The following is a 16,011-nucleotide window of genomic DNA, read 5'->3' on the forward strand; positions in this document are numbered from 1 at the left end:
ACAAAGTTTGAAGCTGTTGCACTGGCAGAATTTGTATTGCCAGTCTCTACTACGGGATGCACTTTTCTGGTAGCTGTAATGTGGGCCTCTGGATGACTGAAATCTGTCTTGTGCTAAAATGATTGAGTAAACCTCAATTCTTTAAACAAAACTTTTGCATGCTTTACAACATTTTTTGTGTGCCTTGCATTGCAGTGATGTGAGTGGGAGAACCTTGTATAAGACATGTTTTCTTTGCTGGCTGTATCTTTCTTTCTTCTTGCTTCAGAATCTTTGAGAAACACAAAACTGGGAAGGCTGCTTTGGTGTTCAGTGGTGCCTTTTCTAATGCTGTAGAATAAAGCCTGCTCACAGCAGAAAACATCACTTTTTAAAATTCACATGTACACCCCTCACATGCACCCCGCTTCTCCCCCCAACTCCAACAGCTCCTCCATGTGCCATGGGTGTAATTTGTGAAATTTTAATAAATACCTGTGTGAAAGTTAAATCTGGATCAAGGGGTGAAAGACATGAACTCCTCTGTACATTAAGATGTTATACAAAATGTAATGGTGGGTGTTTTAGAACATAGTCTAAAATCATCAAAAGCATGCACAAATCCAGGACAATGTTAGTTTACAAATTCAGAGTTAACTTTGGATATGAGTGTGTGATCCAGGAAAATTCCATTTCGCTGTGGATCCTAATAAATTGGAGTCAAACTAGCTGACTCCTGTAATATGTTAAAAGAAAAAAGGAAATTCTTTTGTCAAATGAAATGCTACAACTACTAAAGAAACTTTGCCCAGGAAACAGATGAGGATTGAAAAGCCATGAATGTAACGATTTTAAGATTTAGAATAACTAAACACACAGTTTAGGGGCTAAGTAGAAATGACTAAAAGAGATCTTATGCTAACTGCTTCAAAGAACTAGATTTAGTTTCTGTAGAGAATCCATTGCAGTGGTTTTTAGCTTGCCTAGCCCACTGCCTTCTCCTCTGCTTACAGGAAGGAAGAGAAGGGTTTGTACCACTGTCCTTCTATGGGAAAAGTCCATAAGAAATACTCAGTGTTTAAGCCTCTGAGGGTGTGGTATTAATGTTTGTAGCCCAAACTTCATATCCCAAATTAGAAAGAATTAAAACTAGAAACAGATGACAGTGCTTTAAGTATTCTTTATTAAAATACAATCTTGTTCTTCTTAGAGGAATATATGAAACAAGTTATTTTGTGAAAATTATTTTGTAAACTGTTAGAGACCACAATGCTAGGGATGGCTCCAGAGCAAAACTTCAAAGACTAGGCGGCCTTTGGAACAAACACTTTGAAGACCAAAATGCTGACTTTTTGTGAACCAATCATTTAAAAGCTAAACATTTTCATTACATTTATTCCAGGAATGAAATGCATTTTCTCTAACATTTATGTTTTGATCCTTGCATGGTAAACTAATTCAGAGCTACCGGGCTTCTACACTTGCAAAATGCAGTAGTCTTTCTAAAAGTGTTCTAGACAGTTAATGAAACTCATGAGATTTTATGTGATCTTCCTACTGATAACTTTTCTTTAATTAGAAACCTTAAGAAATGCAGTATACATTAATCTTCCCTTTAAAAAAAAAAATGTAGGGAGAAGATATGCATGTGAAAATAGACCACCTCCTCTTTAGCCTAGATTCACAGTGCTTGTGCAACAGATGTGACTCCAGTGTATTGCTATGTACAGATTCAAAGATAATTGAATCCTTCTGTAGTAGCTATTAAAAATGGGTAAATGCTGTATTTCCTGATCAAAACAGAATGAAGAGATATGAAGAATTTTGGAAGAAGTGTGTGAGAAGGGGGGTAGGACGGAGGAAAAGAAGATAAAATTTACTGTTTTGTGTTACTAGAAACATTGCTCTTTCTTTGCTCAACTTTAACACAAATATTTTCAGAATATCTCTGCCAATTTTGAATTGCAGCCTGAAAGATAGCATAAAAGTCCTGTGCTTGAGGACAGAATTACTGTTTTCTGCATTTCCTGCCAGGAGCAGGCTGTCCCTTTGCGCCAAAAGATGAGCTGATGGGGAAGAAGACCAGCCTGGCTGAACAGGGAGCTTTTGGTGGAACTCTGGGAAGAAAAGAGTTTATGACTTTTAAAAGAAGAGGCAGGCAACTCGGGAAGAGTATAAGCATGTTGTTAAGTCATGTAGAAAGAAAATTAGAAAGGCAAAAATTTAATTTGTCCACTACTGTAAAAGATAATAAGTTTTTAAATGAATATCTTAACAACAAAAAGAAGGCCAAGGAAAATCGCCATCCTTTATTAGGTTCAGAGAGGAAACACTGTTATCAAGGATGAAGAAAAGGCTGAGGTACTTTATGCCTTCTTTGCCTCACTCTTCAACAGAAAGACCAAATATCCTCAGGGCAACCAGCCTGTGAGCTGGTAGACAGGGATAGGGAGCAGAAGAGACCCCTGAAATCCAGGAGGAAGTAGTGACCTGCTGTGCCACTTAGACATTCACAAGTCTATGGGACCAGATGAATCCATCCAAGGGTACTGAGGGAGCTGGCAGAAGAGCTCATCAAGTTACTCCATCATTTTTCATCAGTCCTGGCTCACTGAGGAGGTCCCAGGTGACCGAAGGTTGGCCAGTGTGACACATGTTCACAAGAAGGGCTGGAAGGAGGATCCAGAGAACTCCAGGCCTGTCAGCCTGACCTTAGTGCTGAGGAAAGTTATGGAACACGTCATCTTGAGTGCCATCATGCAGCACGCACAGGACAACCAGGGGATCAGGCCCAGCCAGCGGGGGTCTGGGAAAGGCAGGTCTTGCTTGACCAACCTGATCTTCTCTTATTACCAGGTACCTACCCAGGGCATGAGGGAAAGACTGTGGATGTTTTCTCCTTAGACTTCAGTAAAGCCTTTGATTGTCACCCTGGTTTTTCTGAGTTTTTTTAAATCCTCCTGATTGTTCATAAGACGGAGTCAGTCTCTTTAGCTTCTGCACAATATTAGGAGCAGTTTTCCCTTTTTCTCATACATGGTAACATAAACAAACCTTTTGTTTTTCATTCCCTGTCCTTTGTTTACATGTTTCTAACCTGAAAACAACTGTAACCGACAGCTGGTCTGGCCATTTGGCTGGGAGGTGATAACTCCAGAAGCCAATCCACAGCCAGACCCACAAATGTATAAAAAGTAAGAAATAAACAGGCAGAGGGCTCTCAGCCTTGGGTTCTCTCTGAGGAGCAGCTCTGCCCTGCAAATCTCTGGTCTCCATGTGATTGCTTTGTGTGCTGTGATCACATTTGATACTGTCTCCTGCACATTCTGGAGCAACTGGCAGCCTATGGCTTGTACCAATGAACTCTTCACTGGGTAAAATACTGGCTGGCTGGCTGGGCTTAGAGAATGGTGGTGAATGGAATTACATACAGATGTGTCAGTACTGGGACTGGTTCTGTCTAATATCTTTATCAATGATTTGGATGAAGACATCAAGTGCACCCTCAGTAAGTTCTCGGATGACACTAAGGGTCTTCAGTGCAAAAAAAAAAAGGAAGCTGGAAAAAAAAAATTTAACAATTGTATATATATTTTTTTATGTTAGAAGAGGATAAAGAAATAGTGATCGCTGTTTTCTCCATGTGATCAAACTAATGTATTTTTCCACGCAGTTTTCTTTTACAAGGAATGAAGAACAGTGAATTATTCTTATTTGAGCAAGACAGCTTTACCACTATAATGGTTAAACCTCTGGTCCTCTACTAGGAAAGCCAGCTGTAATCAACCACTTAGCTGTTGCTGAATTACACTTATCTCCACTTCGCCTGTTTAACTTCCCATAAGCATGCTAAGCACCTCTTTAGAATGCATTGACCTCTGATTATTTCTTGCTTTATGTATCCCATAGCCCACATTGCAGAAGTAAAAAAAAAAAAAATAAAAAATCCTATTGGTAAACAGTGCAGAATTATACAGTCTCATTTTGTTTTATTTATGCTGTATACAGGATGAAATTTTTACATCTTTAGGTCCTCCAAAAATCAGAATTCCAGGCACAAGGATTGAATTTCATGCTGTGAAGTGACACTGATGAAACTTGTTTTTATGTAATGGACCAAATTCACTGTTGCAGTAAGGTGAAAAATTAAATCATTCAGGCTTTTTTTTGCCTGTTTGATTACCAAGTTGCGAAAATTGTAGTCATGCCATAAGCTGTAGTTTTGAGATCTTTCTGAATCACAAGATATTCTGTATTTGTGGGAGTTGTGTAGTGGAACCTATACATTAATACACCCATGTTAATAACATTAATGTTTTTCTGAAGTCAAAGCATGACTGGTAAAGCTGGCTTTATGCTTCAGTGAGAGCATTTCACTTTCTTTTCACTGGAGGAATTTTCAGCCTGGCAGCAATAGTATTATAATAACCGCCAGCTGCTCACTTGGCACAAGAGTGTCTAGAACCAAGAGGAAGAGCCCAGTGCATTATACATATAATTTACTTTTCTCTAAGATGAAGGTTTAGGCCTCATAAATATTTTGATCTGGTTTTTGATGGCTTTTGTACACATCAGTCTGAAAATATGCATGTGGAGCATAACTTGCAGATTTTATTTTGGAGTACATTGGAGTAATTCCCACCAATAGGGAAGAGACAGGAAGAGAAATTACTGTGGGAGATTCTTTTGTGAATGGGTGGTCAAGAATGAAGGAGAACCTGTAACGTTAAGCAGATGGACCTCCCTTGTTTTATACCAGGTACTGGATATGCAAGATTATAATCTCCCTGAATATTGGATAATTTTGAACTGGTCTTCACATCAAAAGAATAAGGTTCAAGATATTATTTGTGAGGTAGAAACTCTGGAATGGAAATGAGACCTTTTTAGATCCTCAATTGTGTGCTTGCCCACCACTGTCAGGACAATGACACAGCAGAAATTAGGTTTGGAAGAGTAAACAAAAGCCATCATTGTGCCTTTCTCTACATATAAACCCACACCAGCTGCAAGCCACAGAGCATTTCTTATTATAATGCCACTTTTTTCTTGGGTGTTTAAAATTTGGTTTAAAAATCTACAGTGTACCAAAGGAGAAACCAGGAAAGGCTGTGATCCTTTTAACATCTTTATTTCTAAATAATTTCATCATATCTAGAAACATACCATACAGTGCTAGGAAGGTATGGTGATCTCTGGTGGTCTCATTTTGAGAGAGAAGTTTTGCTCTGATTTTGTAGTGGACTTGACCATAAGTTTCTCATGAACAGTCATTGAGGCATTCAAGAAAGGAAGTCCCAGCAGGTCCTATTTGCATCCCTAGGATGCAAGCTTCTTGCATCTCCACATATAATTTCTTACAATGGACATTCTCCAGTGAAATTACAGATAACTGGAATTCAGGCCATTTCACCTGCATCCATGGGGGAAGGAGAAAATTCTCCTTGATGTGAAGACATCCTGGGGCATGCATGGGAGTATAACATGGGAAATTTTGAGTTCTAAAGGAGTATGTGATTTGAAGCATATGGCGTAATTTGCTTTATGGTTCTTTACTTAAAATACATAGTAATGCCTTCTTTCTTGGCAGGATTTCTCTGTCTTAGATTCTTTATAGGAGGAGCTGTCTTATTCAAAATCTCATGCTCCAGTCAACTAATGAACTTCTGATCTCAGCTGCTGGTGTAACGTAAGCGAATGCCACTTTACCATAACGAAGCACTGCTTTAGTGATACTTTTTTATGAGATTTGTGTCAAGCCTGATGTATTTCAAATGAATGGGGAAGCAATATTCTGATTGAAAGCAACTGTAAAAACCAATTTACTATGTAAATTCTACACTTTCTGCAGTGAGTTCCCACATCGAATGGTTGCAGTTCATTCTAAACCCTGTTTGAGATGTGGACAAGACAGTAAAGAAATGAAAAAAATGGGAGAAGGATAGACAGATAATACAACTTAGAAGTTTCCCATGCTGAATCTCAGCAGTAACTGTAAGGAAGATGTGACTGACTCTCTCCTCTTTCCTCCCCCTCTTTTTGTTGTAGTACTGGGACAATGGTATATCCACGTTTGTGCCTTCTTCCTGCCACATATGCACAACACCTGTGGCTCATGAGAATCTGGGAGGAGGTGGTTCTTTCTCTTTCCTTTATGCTTTTCATGCTACTTATTCTCCCTCCCCTTCCTTCTGAAGGTACAGGGCAATGAAAGAAGGAATTTAACCAGATTTATGCTTTTTCTTTCTTATACAGCTGTATGTGTTGTGGGATATTACAATTGGGTCTGTTTCTACTGCCCTTCAACTAAAGTTCCATCATATTTTTCGGTTCCCAGTCTTCTCTGACAGAAAGATAATAACATGCATATGATCTGTTTCTGGTTCAGCTACTTACAAATTGTGAGTGGCAGTGGGGCTGACCAGCTGCAGTTTGTTTCTTGGAGTTACTGCCTCCATTGCTTTGATGAATAGAAAAAGAAACTGGCTTCTCTGCAGGTTAAGGGTGGGAGAAGGACTTCTTTCTGCAGTGGCACCAGACAGTTTTAAACACTCTTTTTCCATGCATGTTCTTTTCCTCACAAGCTTTCAGTGCCCTGTGCAAAACAAATGTAGTTACAGAAAATACTATCACCAAATTTATCCTGACTTGTCATAGCAAAAGTAGCAAAATTGAGAGTGGAATTTTGATTCTACGAAGTAGTCAGTTCAGATGACAGAATAACTACACTAAGGAGTCCCCAAAGTATGTGCTTCTTTGGGATGGTGTTGTCCCATTTGATTTGACTGTTCAGTAAATGATCACTGGTCAAGCTTCCTCATCAAACCTCAAACTGATAGAAACAATATTGGGTAAAGTTAGATCTAAATGGTGGTTAAAATTCTTAAATTGTAAAATTTAAGAGTGAGCTGCTTTTGTCTGTTTGCTTATCTAGGTTTTATGTCTTCCTCATCTGTGGGGTTGCACTGTTCTAAGATGAGCCCTACTGGATGAGGTAGAGTTTTAAGTGTTGCACACTGATGCCTCCCAATGACCAATATAAAGCAATACAAGATGCGTATTTGTAAAACTCTTCACCTCCCCCACTCATAATACCATCGTTACATCACCTTTTAAAGTAACTGTTAAACATCTCACATACCAGCCATCACGTCTATTTGTGTTTAATTCCCATTTAATTTTGGGCTATGATTGCGTATTACAAAGGAAAGGGAGGACAGCTGCATCACTTTAAAATGCATGTTCATTGTGCTCTTGCATTTTTAACACAATAGTCAGAATTCCATAGAAGATAAAATAGACATTAGTATACTCCTAATATTTAAAAAATAATATTAAGAAAAAATGTAGTGGAAATATCAGCATAAGTAAAATTCTATCTACTGTCTTGGTGTCAAACAAAATATTTTGCAGTCTAAAGAGCCAGTTGTATTATTTAAGGAATGTCTTCTCATTTTGAGTATTTTCATGCTTTAAAAAACAGCATTCTGTGCATCTTCCTATCTCTTTCTTGTCTTTTTCCTGTCATAATTGTATTTAAAGAAGACTACCATAAAGCAACTCATTTGTAAACACTGAATTAAAAAAAAAAAAAAATCAATTTTAAGAAACAACCTAAAACCCCAGGAAATTGGTATCACCTTTCAGAGACAGTGCTTGGTTCAAGGTCAGACCACTGGTCTTCTGCCCAAGCTACATAATTTTAAATGGTGTTTTTAGCACAGAATTTGTCTTTTCTGTATGTTTATATTGATAGAATGTAATGAGATGACATATATTCTGATGAATAATGGCTGCCTTGTAAACTTGCCACCTACCTACAGTGACTCTTATGAATATTTGATGATAATAAGTAGTAGGAAGTTCACTATGTTGTTTACATGCACTTAAAAAATCCGGCATAGGCACAGGAGTACCTTTTATTCTGCTTTTTTGCTTGGGGTAAGCAGTATGGTATTTATATTCATATTAAATATTATATGTATATAACATGTTCTTAATACTAGGAGTTCTGTTTAAATCATCATTCTGTTGTTTTAAGAGGGAAAGGTTCTAAGGTAGAAGACACAATTTTTAACATTTAAAGATATATTTTAAGATGAGGCAGGGTTGACTGGTCAGTCTTACCTATGAATTAGCAGTTGAGAAAAAGGAAAAAAATACAGTGAGCTATACTCACCATTTTGCAGATGCAGGCATAGTGTAAATGTGTCTAAAATTAGTGTCTGTAGGTCCACAGTTTTATAGACCTCTGAACAATGTCTTTAGTTTGCCCATTATCACCTTACAGATCCTATGGGCAGTAGTTTTGTGTCATATTGCAGTAAGGTAAAATCTGTCAGCAATAGGCAGCACCTTTTATTGTCTCTTCATCTGGTTCTTTTTTTGTAGATGTGTAATAGAGGGTCTTCACCTTGTATGCTGTTTCAAGGTATTTTGGTGTGAAGCTGGTACCGAAAACCACATTTCTGATTTAATTGTGCTCAACTGAGATTCTTGATTGTGATTCTCTTACTTGCACATTTGAAAACTTAGTGCTTTCATTATCCAGCTTGCTTTACAGGCTGTATTCGAAACAATTGCTGTATTTTGTTTAATGACATTTTTCCTTCTGGGACTTGTAAGTCCTGTTATGCAGCTACTTTTTCCTTAGGTGGTGAGGACAACAGCTCTGACATTGATAGGTAGATGCTTCATTTACTTAAAATAATCTGGCATAATAGTTACTAGAATTTTTTTTCAGTAGCTCTTGAATATTGAGACTGTAAAATCCATAATTTTATTAGTGCTTATATAGCAGTTTTCTTGAAAAGCAGTGCATTACAGAATTTGTTTTTCTTTCAGGAAATCAGTTTCCTCCTGTTGCAGCTCAGGATCTTCAGTTTGTTCTGAAGGCTGGATACCTGGAAAAACGTAGAAAAGGTAAATCTTTGTGAAGGCTAGGGCATATTTAATGTCTGGGAAGTCTGTATGTCTGTATTTGATGTTACACACGTGAACAACTTTATACAGGAGTGATAAATAAAATCAGAAGAAGCTGAAACATTGAAGCATTATTATGCAAAAGAAGCATAGCACATAATTGCTCCTGTAGTATTGAAAGAAAATCCTATTTCTTTATTGACTAACAAAATCATGCTGTGAAAGTCCAGTCATCCGTAATTTAGGGACTTTCAGATATTTTTTAAGAAAACATTAGGAATGTATGTTCAAGTACCATATGTTGACTTCATGTTTCAGTGAGCATCAAGATTTATTTTCCTTCAAGAGGGCAAATATTGATCTCAGCTTTGGTTCAGTCAATATTTACCTTGATTCAATAAATCTTATATTGTCACTTTAATACCCACTTAATGCTGCGATAACTCTAGGAAATATTTAGGAAGTTGTTCATTGTTTCCTTGTATTTAATGTTACACATGACTTCCCTCTTTATGTGATTTCAAATTCCTATTTGTTTTCTTGCCACCAGTTTTTATTTCTAATTTCCTTCTCAGTGCCATGCATTTCCTTCGTTTCCTTTCCTTGGTGTCTTTTCCTAACTCCTCCTCCCTCCTACCTCACCCTTGAGAAGAAGTAACACATTTTTGTTCAATAATAGCATAAACTGATATAACACGTTGTATTAATTTCAGATCACGCTTTTCTTGGCTTTGAATGGCAGAAGCGTTGGTGTGCTATCAGCAAGACCGTTTTCTACTACTATGGAAGTGACAAAGGTACTTACAACAAATATGAAAGCAATGATGTTTTAATGCACTAAAGAATATGAAAATTTTATTGGAGTTGGAAACTGTGAATCAAAGGTAATTTTAGGAAATGGAATGAAGCTTTTAAAAGAAACCTTTTCTTTTAAGCAATTCTTGGACAGTGCTGTGAATTTTTAAAATTCATGTGTAAATATTTGTAAGAACCTGTCAGTGTTTTCTAAAGCGGGGAAACTGAAGGGAAAAAAATTAAGTTTTTTTTAAAGCTACTTGGCTAATAACAGCTGGCTGTTCAGTTTGATAGTATGCTGGTACTCAGTTGTTTTACTAGATAGAAAATATTCTTTCTCTACAAATAGGATGTTAATTTGAAAACATCCTCTAGTAATTATACCTTCCGAGTTCCTTAGAGATGGTTCTATCCAGGAAAATATTAATCTAAAAGCTGCATAGTGGAGTTCTTTCTTTCTTTTTAAATAGTTTATGTTCTGGAAAAGCTAGGAATTAAGTAGTGTATTTAACTAAAGCCAGCCATGGAAACTAAAGCAAACATCTGAAGATGACTTTTAACTTTAAAAGGCCAGTTTGGAAAGAATCTAATACTAATGTAATACTACAGTATTACTTTGAATTTTCAAAATTTAAAGTAAAATAAAACAGATTTAAATTTTGTGCTATGTGCATTTGATGCTTAAGGGTAAACTAAATGTTATATATCTGAGTAAATTTTAAAACTACAATAGTCTTCCCCTCCCCAACCTCCCCCCACCTCCAGAAAAAATTCCAGGGTAAACTTTCTATTGAAGATTTTGGTTTTTTTCCTTCTTATTGTTGGTGTTTTATTTTTGAGATTACCGCAGGTAGTTATTATGTGGGGTTTTTTTATTCAAAGACTAATATAATTTGCTCCAGTTTGTTTCATTCCTTGATTGTATATATACATATATATATATACATTGCCTAGTACTTTAAAAATCACAATTTTTTTCAGAATCTATGGCTAATTCATAAAGATTGTTCTTGATTATAAAATCTTTGCATTTTTGTCGGCTAGATTTTTAGAAAAAATAAGGTTTGATTTTTTTTTAAAACATTCTTTTCCTTGTGGCTGTGCTGATGATTATTTATTCTTCCTAGCATATGATCTTTGTATGTTGCCCACCTGGTCTTTGTCCTTATTTTTTTTTTTTTTTTCCTGTCTTTTGCGACTGATTATCAAGTCTGTGTTGCAATTTTTAGTACCCGCATTGAAAGTTAAGATACATGGAAATACATTCCCTAGCACTCAGAAGGTTGGTGTCATGTTAGGAATTGACTTTTGCCCTGAGTTTTAGCCTTCTGATTTGTTTGCATTTTTGTAGTCGAGTCTTCTCATGGATTGTAACATAAACAGAGTGATTGTTTTTGCATTCCTCTCTGATGAGGGACAATTGATGGACTTCTAGTCTGGCCAGTGAGGTGGAGAGGTAGCAACCTTATTCTCCAATCCCTGGTCATTGTCCAGAATCTATATAAGCAAGGTCAAATAAGTAAACTTGCCTTCTTTTTGCTCTGAGCTTAGCTTAGCTGTGTGTTACTTTTTCGTGTCCTCTCGCAACAATTGAATGTGATATTTTGTAGGACCTCTTTAATTTATGAATCTGTAGACTTTTTGACTTTTTTTCTTTTTTGGGTAATTAATTTGCAGCTTTTCTAGGCTGCAGATGGTTTGGGGGAGGTCCTCCTAATCATGAGCTAATGATGTGGGAGGGGTATATGGTCCATTGGAACTGTATTGAATCATAGAATCATTCAGGTTGGAAAAGATCTCTAAGATCAGTGAGTCCAACCATTAACGCAGCAGTGACAATCCCACCACTAGACCCTGTCCTAAGTGCCACATTTACATGTGTAGTAAATATCTCCAGGGATGGGGACTCCACCACTAACCTGCACAGCCTGTTCCAATACTTGACAATGCTTTCAGTGAAAAAAAATCTGAGCCTTCCCTGGCGCAACTTGAGGCTATTTCTTCTTGTTCTATCACTTGTTACTTGAAAAAGCAACTGACCCCCGCCTCATTATGACCTCCTTTCACGTAGTTGTAGAGAATGTGGCACAGTTGGACTCCAAACAGTAATTCATGGAGGAAGCAAACAAATCAGATCCATGAATTTCTGCCCTATCTCCATTGGATTGGAGCTTGTAGTGCAGAAAAACCAGTTAAGCATGGTGTAGTGATTTAATCTTGTAATATGGGATGACTAAGCCAATCCTGAAGTTGCTTTTGAATAAAAAATGTTTTTTTCTAGACTGATCAGAGGTACTTTCTTCAGGCCTGTCATGCTGTCATGTGTAAAAGTCCCTGTTCCAGTGCAGAAGCAACTCAGCATCATTGTGCAGAAACTGGACACCAGCCATGGCAGGCTAGTATGCTGTTAGAAGTGAGCTGTCATCCTAATGCTTGTGAACGTACGTGCTGCAGTTTATCACGCTGTTCAGCTGCAGATTGTCAGCATGGATGAGGTGTGCTATGAGGCAATCCTGAGCAGGTCTGGCATTTACTCACTGCAGCTGTTTTCACTCCTGCTGTTGTGGCCAGCAGTGGTACCTTCTGTAGTATGCTGTTGTACTGGGGGCCACCTTCTTTTACTATGACCCTCGATGACTTGGACCATGTAGAAATTCAGAGCATGTTCTTGCCAGCTATAGAACAGCACTGAAGTGTGTGTTTGGTGTCTTTGTGCAAATTATGAACCTGGTTTCAAAGTGACAAGGATTCCACATATACTCAGGCCTGCTGCCTGCATTATTTTAAATGGGTGATGGGCTGCTAGTGCCTCTGTGTTGGGGGATGTAATGCTGGGAGGCAGCAGGGATTTCTGCATCCATCTTGGCTTTTGATGTGTGTCTGTTTTTAAAACCAGACCATAGGTGAATAATCTGTGAAAGCTACTTTGTGTCTGCTATGATGTGTCTTTTGTTGACCAAAGTTTGATTTTCATGCTTAAGTGTCAGTGGTAAACATGAGGCTATAGGATGCCTTTTTATTATTTGTATAGATTTGGTGTTTCCAAAACAGTTTTAGTTCTTCTGACTCTCCTTTTTGCATTGGGAAAGCAAGAAGTGTGGAAGTGTATAAAGCTCAGAAACATGTAAGGAAGAGTTTCAGAATCATTTACTCCAAGCTGAATGATGAAAAATGTGACGCCTAGCCCAGAAGTACATAGTGGAAGATAAAGCCTGTGAAATGCAGTAAATGGCTGTGTGTTTGTGTGTGTATTCACCTAAACGACTCCAAGCATCTCTTCAACAGTTGTGATGCTTGCAGGCTGGTGTATGTCGTTTCCATTTTCTCTTCTGTTTTCTTCTACATTTTGTGTAGCATTGGGTAGTGAAGCAATGTAATTTATCCCTGCAGAATAGACAGGTCTAAGTGCATCACCCACATTTTTTCTTTCGATCATTGATAAATGGAGTAGATGGAGAAACAAAACTTAAATGTTTGAGCTAATCACATCAGAAATAGGTATTGCTGGAAGCACGTGTGTATTTATGCCTGTGCTGCGGTATCAGTTGCCAGCACGTGGCCCAGAACATTGCAGAGGAGCGTATTCAAATGTCAGAGCAGGGTGGGATTTTGAGAAGCTTGCCTGGTGCTCCTTTTTGTCGTCTTTCCTTCTCTAAATCTTTTATAGTCCTCTCTTTTCTTTCCTTCCATGCAGTTGCACCCTGAATTGAATACTCTGGTTCTCTATCATTTTTCTGTATGATCTCTCGCTGTTCCTGTGTCCTCAGACACCGAGATGGTATGGATAACCTTTCAGACCTCAAAGTGCATGTGAATAAGGAAAGTTAATTTGTTGCTTTATAAATGATTGAATTAATGGCTTCATTACTTCTTTCTCACTAGGCCACAATGTTATATGCCCTTCTGTCTCAGCAAACTGGAGAGATCAGCTAAATGTTTAGCAAGACAGTAATTGATAACATTATGGTAATTTTTCCTCTGCTAATGGGCACTAAAAATTTATTTTCATTTTTATAACTTGAAAATGGTATCTGCCTGCCTGCCAGTAATATGATGTTAAAGACGGGTATAATTCAGAGGCTTTTAGAAAAGTCCGAGTTTATTTTTTTTAAATTTCCTTAGTTTTAGCATGGACATTATAGTTTTGGATGTCTCTGAATAATAAGATAGTATGACCAGGCCAGTGGTGAATTACTTATATTAGGGCAGAAAAGGGAAATGTGCATACTCAACAGGACATTGTTGTAGCAGGGTGATGGCCATCAAAGGCACCTATCTAATGTGTACTCGATCTTCTGCTGTGAGACTTATATTAAGACCTCAAGAGTCACACTTGCCGTTAACAATGAGTTATTTAAAAAATAACTACTGGGTATAAGCAAACAATATAAACAATTCAGTACCCTAAATCACTGCCTCCATTTCTTAATTATTTTACAATTTCAATTTCTCAGAGGACTAGATTAAAGGAAAGAAGAAAAAAAAAAGTTGATTACATTTCAGATCTGCTGTCTAAAAGGGAGGAACTTCTGTGCATGCATTTGGAAAAGACTGTTCCAAAAGCTGGAAAAGGAATTACCATTTTGGAGATACTTACGCTGAACTATTTTTAGATAGCAGACATCTTGCACATGGAAAAGTATGTGAAATTACATTTAGCATGAAGCCATGTAAACTGTAAAATCTTACAAGCTCCTAATCAAGATGAAGAGAGTTAAATTATAGATTCTAATGGCATCTATAAATACTTTATCACTCTCTGAAATCTTTCTGTTTGCCTTTGTTCCTTACGTCTTTCTCTGTAACTTCTTTCCTTTCTACTATCCGAGTCCTCTCTGTTCTTCAGAACGTACTAGTTCTTTTTACATGTGTTAATAATATGAGCACATTGCCTTAGGCCTCAAATTTACAACCCAGTAATTTCAAGATCTCATTGAAGGTTTACCCTTCTTTGTTTTAAATGTTCCCATGGACTTAGTTACACAAGGTTACTTCAAAATGCTTTTTCTCTGCTTCCCTTGAGACTCTCTTTACCCAATATAATATTGGCTCTGTTTCTGTTAACAACATTTAACTGTTTTTAGGATGAATGTTTATAAACAAGAGAAATATCTAAATGCTTTCAAATTTTATTCAGATCTGAATTTTCTCTATGTTAAATATAGCCCCTCCCCCCCCAATATTTTTTTTCTCTTAAATTTCTGTGTACTAGCTTTGGTGATTTTTTTTTTAATATACTTGGTGCCTGATTCTCCCCTCTTCTATACTATTTTTTAAAATGATTTTAAATTCCTGTTGCAAAATGATCTATGTAGACCCAGATTTATTTTTCTGTTCTGTGCCTGACATGGGAAGAAGGGGAGAGAGGAGGATGAGCAGATGAGAGCAAAGGACACATTATGGTGAAATGAAATTTGGCTTCATTGTGGAACAACTTATGCTTCATGATGTTCGCTATCCTTTTTATTTTTACAAGACTGATATTACACTTTTTGCATTTCTGTTTTATGTTTTTCTGGGACAACTTAAGGGTTTCCTGTTGTTGAATTGAAAAGCTCTATCTTGAGAAAATAACAGGCAGCAAAAATGTTATCGTTCTTCAGAGAAATCTGTTCCATCAGCATATATCTCCCTAGTACTTCCTAAATATGCTGTTGTATTTCTGCCTAGGCCAAACTCTGGGTCTGATTTGGGGGTTCAAAATGAAAGTTAAGTATCTGTAATGTAAATACGCTTTTTGAAGCTGCTGTTGACTCCCTCTATAAAAACAATCTAATTTTACATCTCCAAGTAATATCCTAAATTCTTCATAGCTTTTAAATATCAGAAACTGTCAAATTCTCCCTAAAGCACAGTCTCCAGAAAATATTTCTGATCTAAACAATTTAACTCCCGACGTGAAAGTTCAGAGGAGTCGCTGTGGCCTTAACTTCACAGGGCATCTTGAAACCAAAAGCCTGGGTCTGTCCAAACCCATTGAGCTGCAAGCCTGTGCCAAGCAGTGTGCCAAGCCGAGGTGATTGCTGAGTCTGACCATCCCAGGAAGGCTCTGCCTTCCAGCCTGCACCTCACTACTCGGCCTGGCCAAGGAGCTACTGTGGGTCATGGTTTGCTCGGTGGGGATCGGGCAATGGGGTTTGTAGACGTACATTGTTTGTCACCATCAGAGCAGGCAGCTGAGCTATAGCTGACCTGTGTTCTGCCATTCTGTATTTGAGGAGCCATTTCCCAGGACGTACTGGGTCTTATCTCTGGCTTGCTGCCAGAGGGAGTGTGAAGCCATACTGAGTCTTTCAACTTTAACAGGGTCTGAGT

At 37.6% G+C, this 16,011-nt stretch overlaps 1 protein-coding gene across 1 annotated transcript in view; it reads left to right on the forward strand.

Moving 5' to 3' along the window:
• SKAP2 (src kinase associated phosphoprotein 2) overlaps positions 1–16,011 on the forward strand; it is a 120,649-nt gene that overhangs the window by 62,081 nt on the left and 42,557 nt on the right. Inside the window, exons 5-6 of the mRNA XM_040075548.1 lie at positions 8,824–8,901; positions 9,615–9,698. Of these exons, the coding sequence (XP_039931482.1) occupies positions 8,824–8,901; positions 9,615–9,698 (162 nt within the window). The remainder of the gene's footprint in view (positions 1–8,823; positions 8,902–9,614; positions 9,699–16,011) is intronic.

The sequence above is a fragment of the Hirundo rustica genome, chromosome 1, assembly GCF_015227805.2.
Source record: "Hirundo rustica isolate bHirRus1 chromosome 1, bHirRus1.pri.v3, whole genome shotgun sequence".
Classification (NCBI taxonomy): domain Eukaryota; kingdom Metazoa; phylum Chordata; class Aves; order Passeriformes; family Hirundinidae; genus Hirundo; species Hirundo rustica.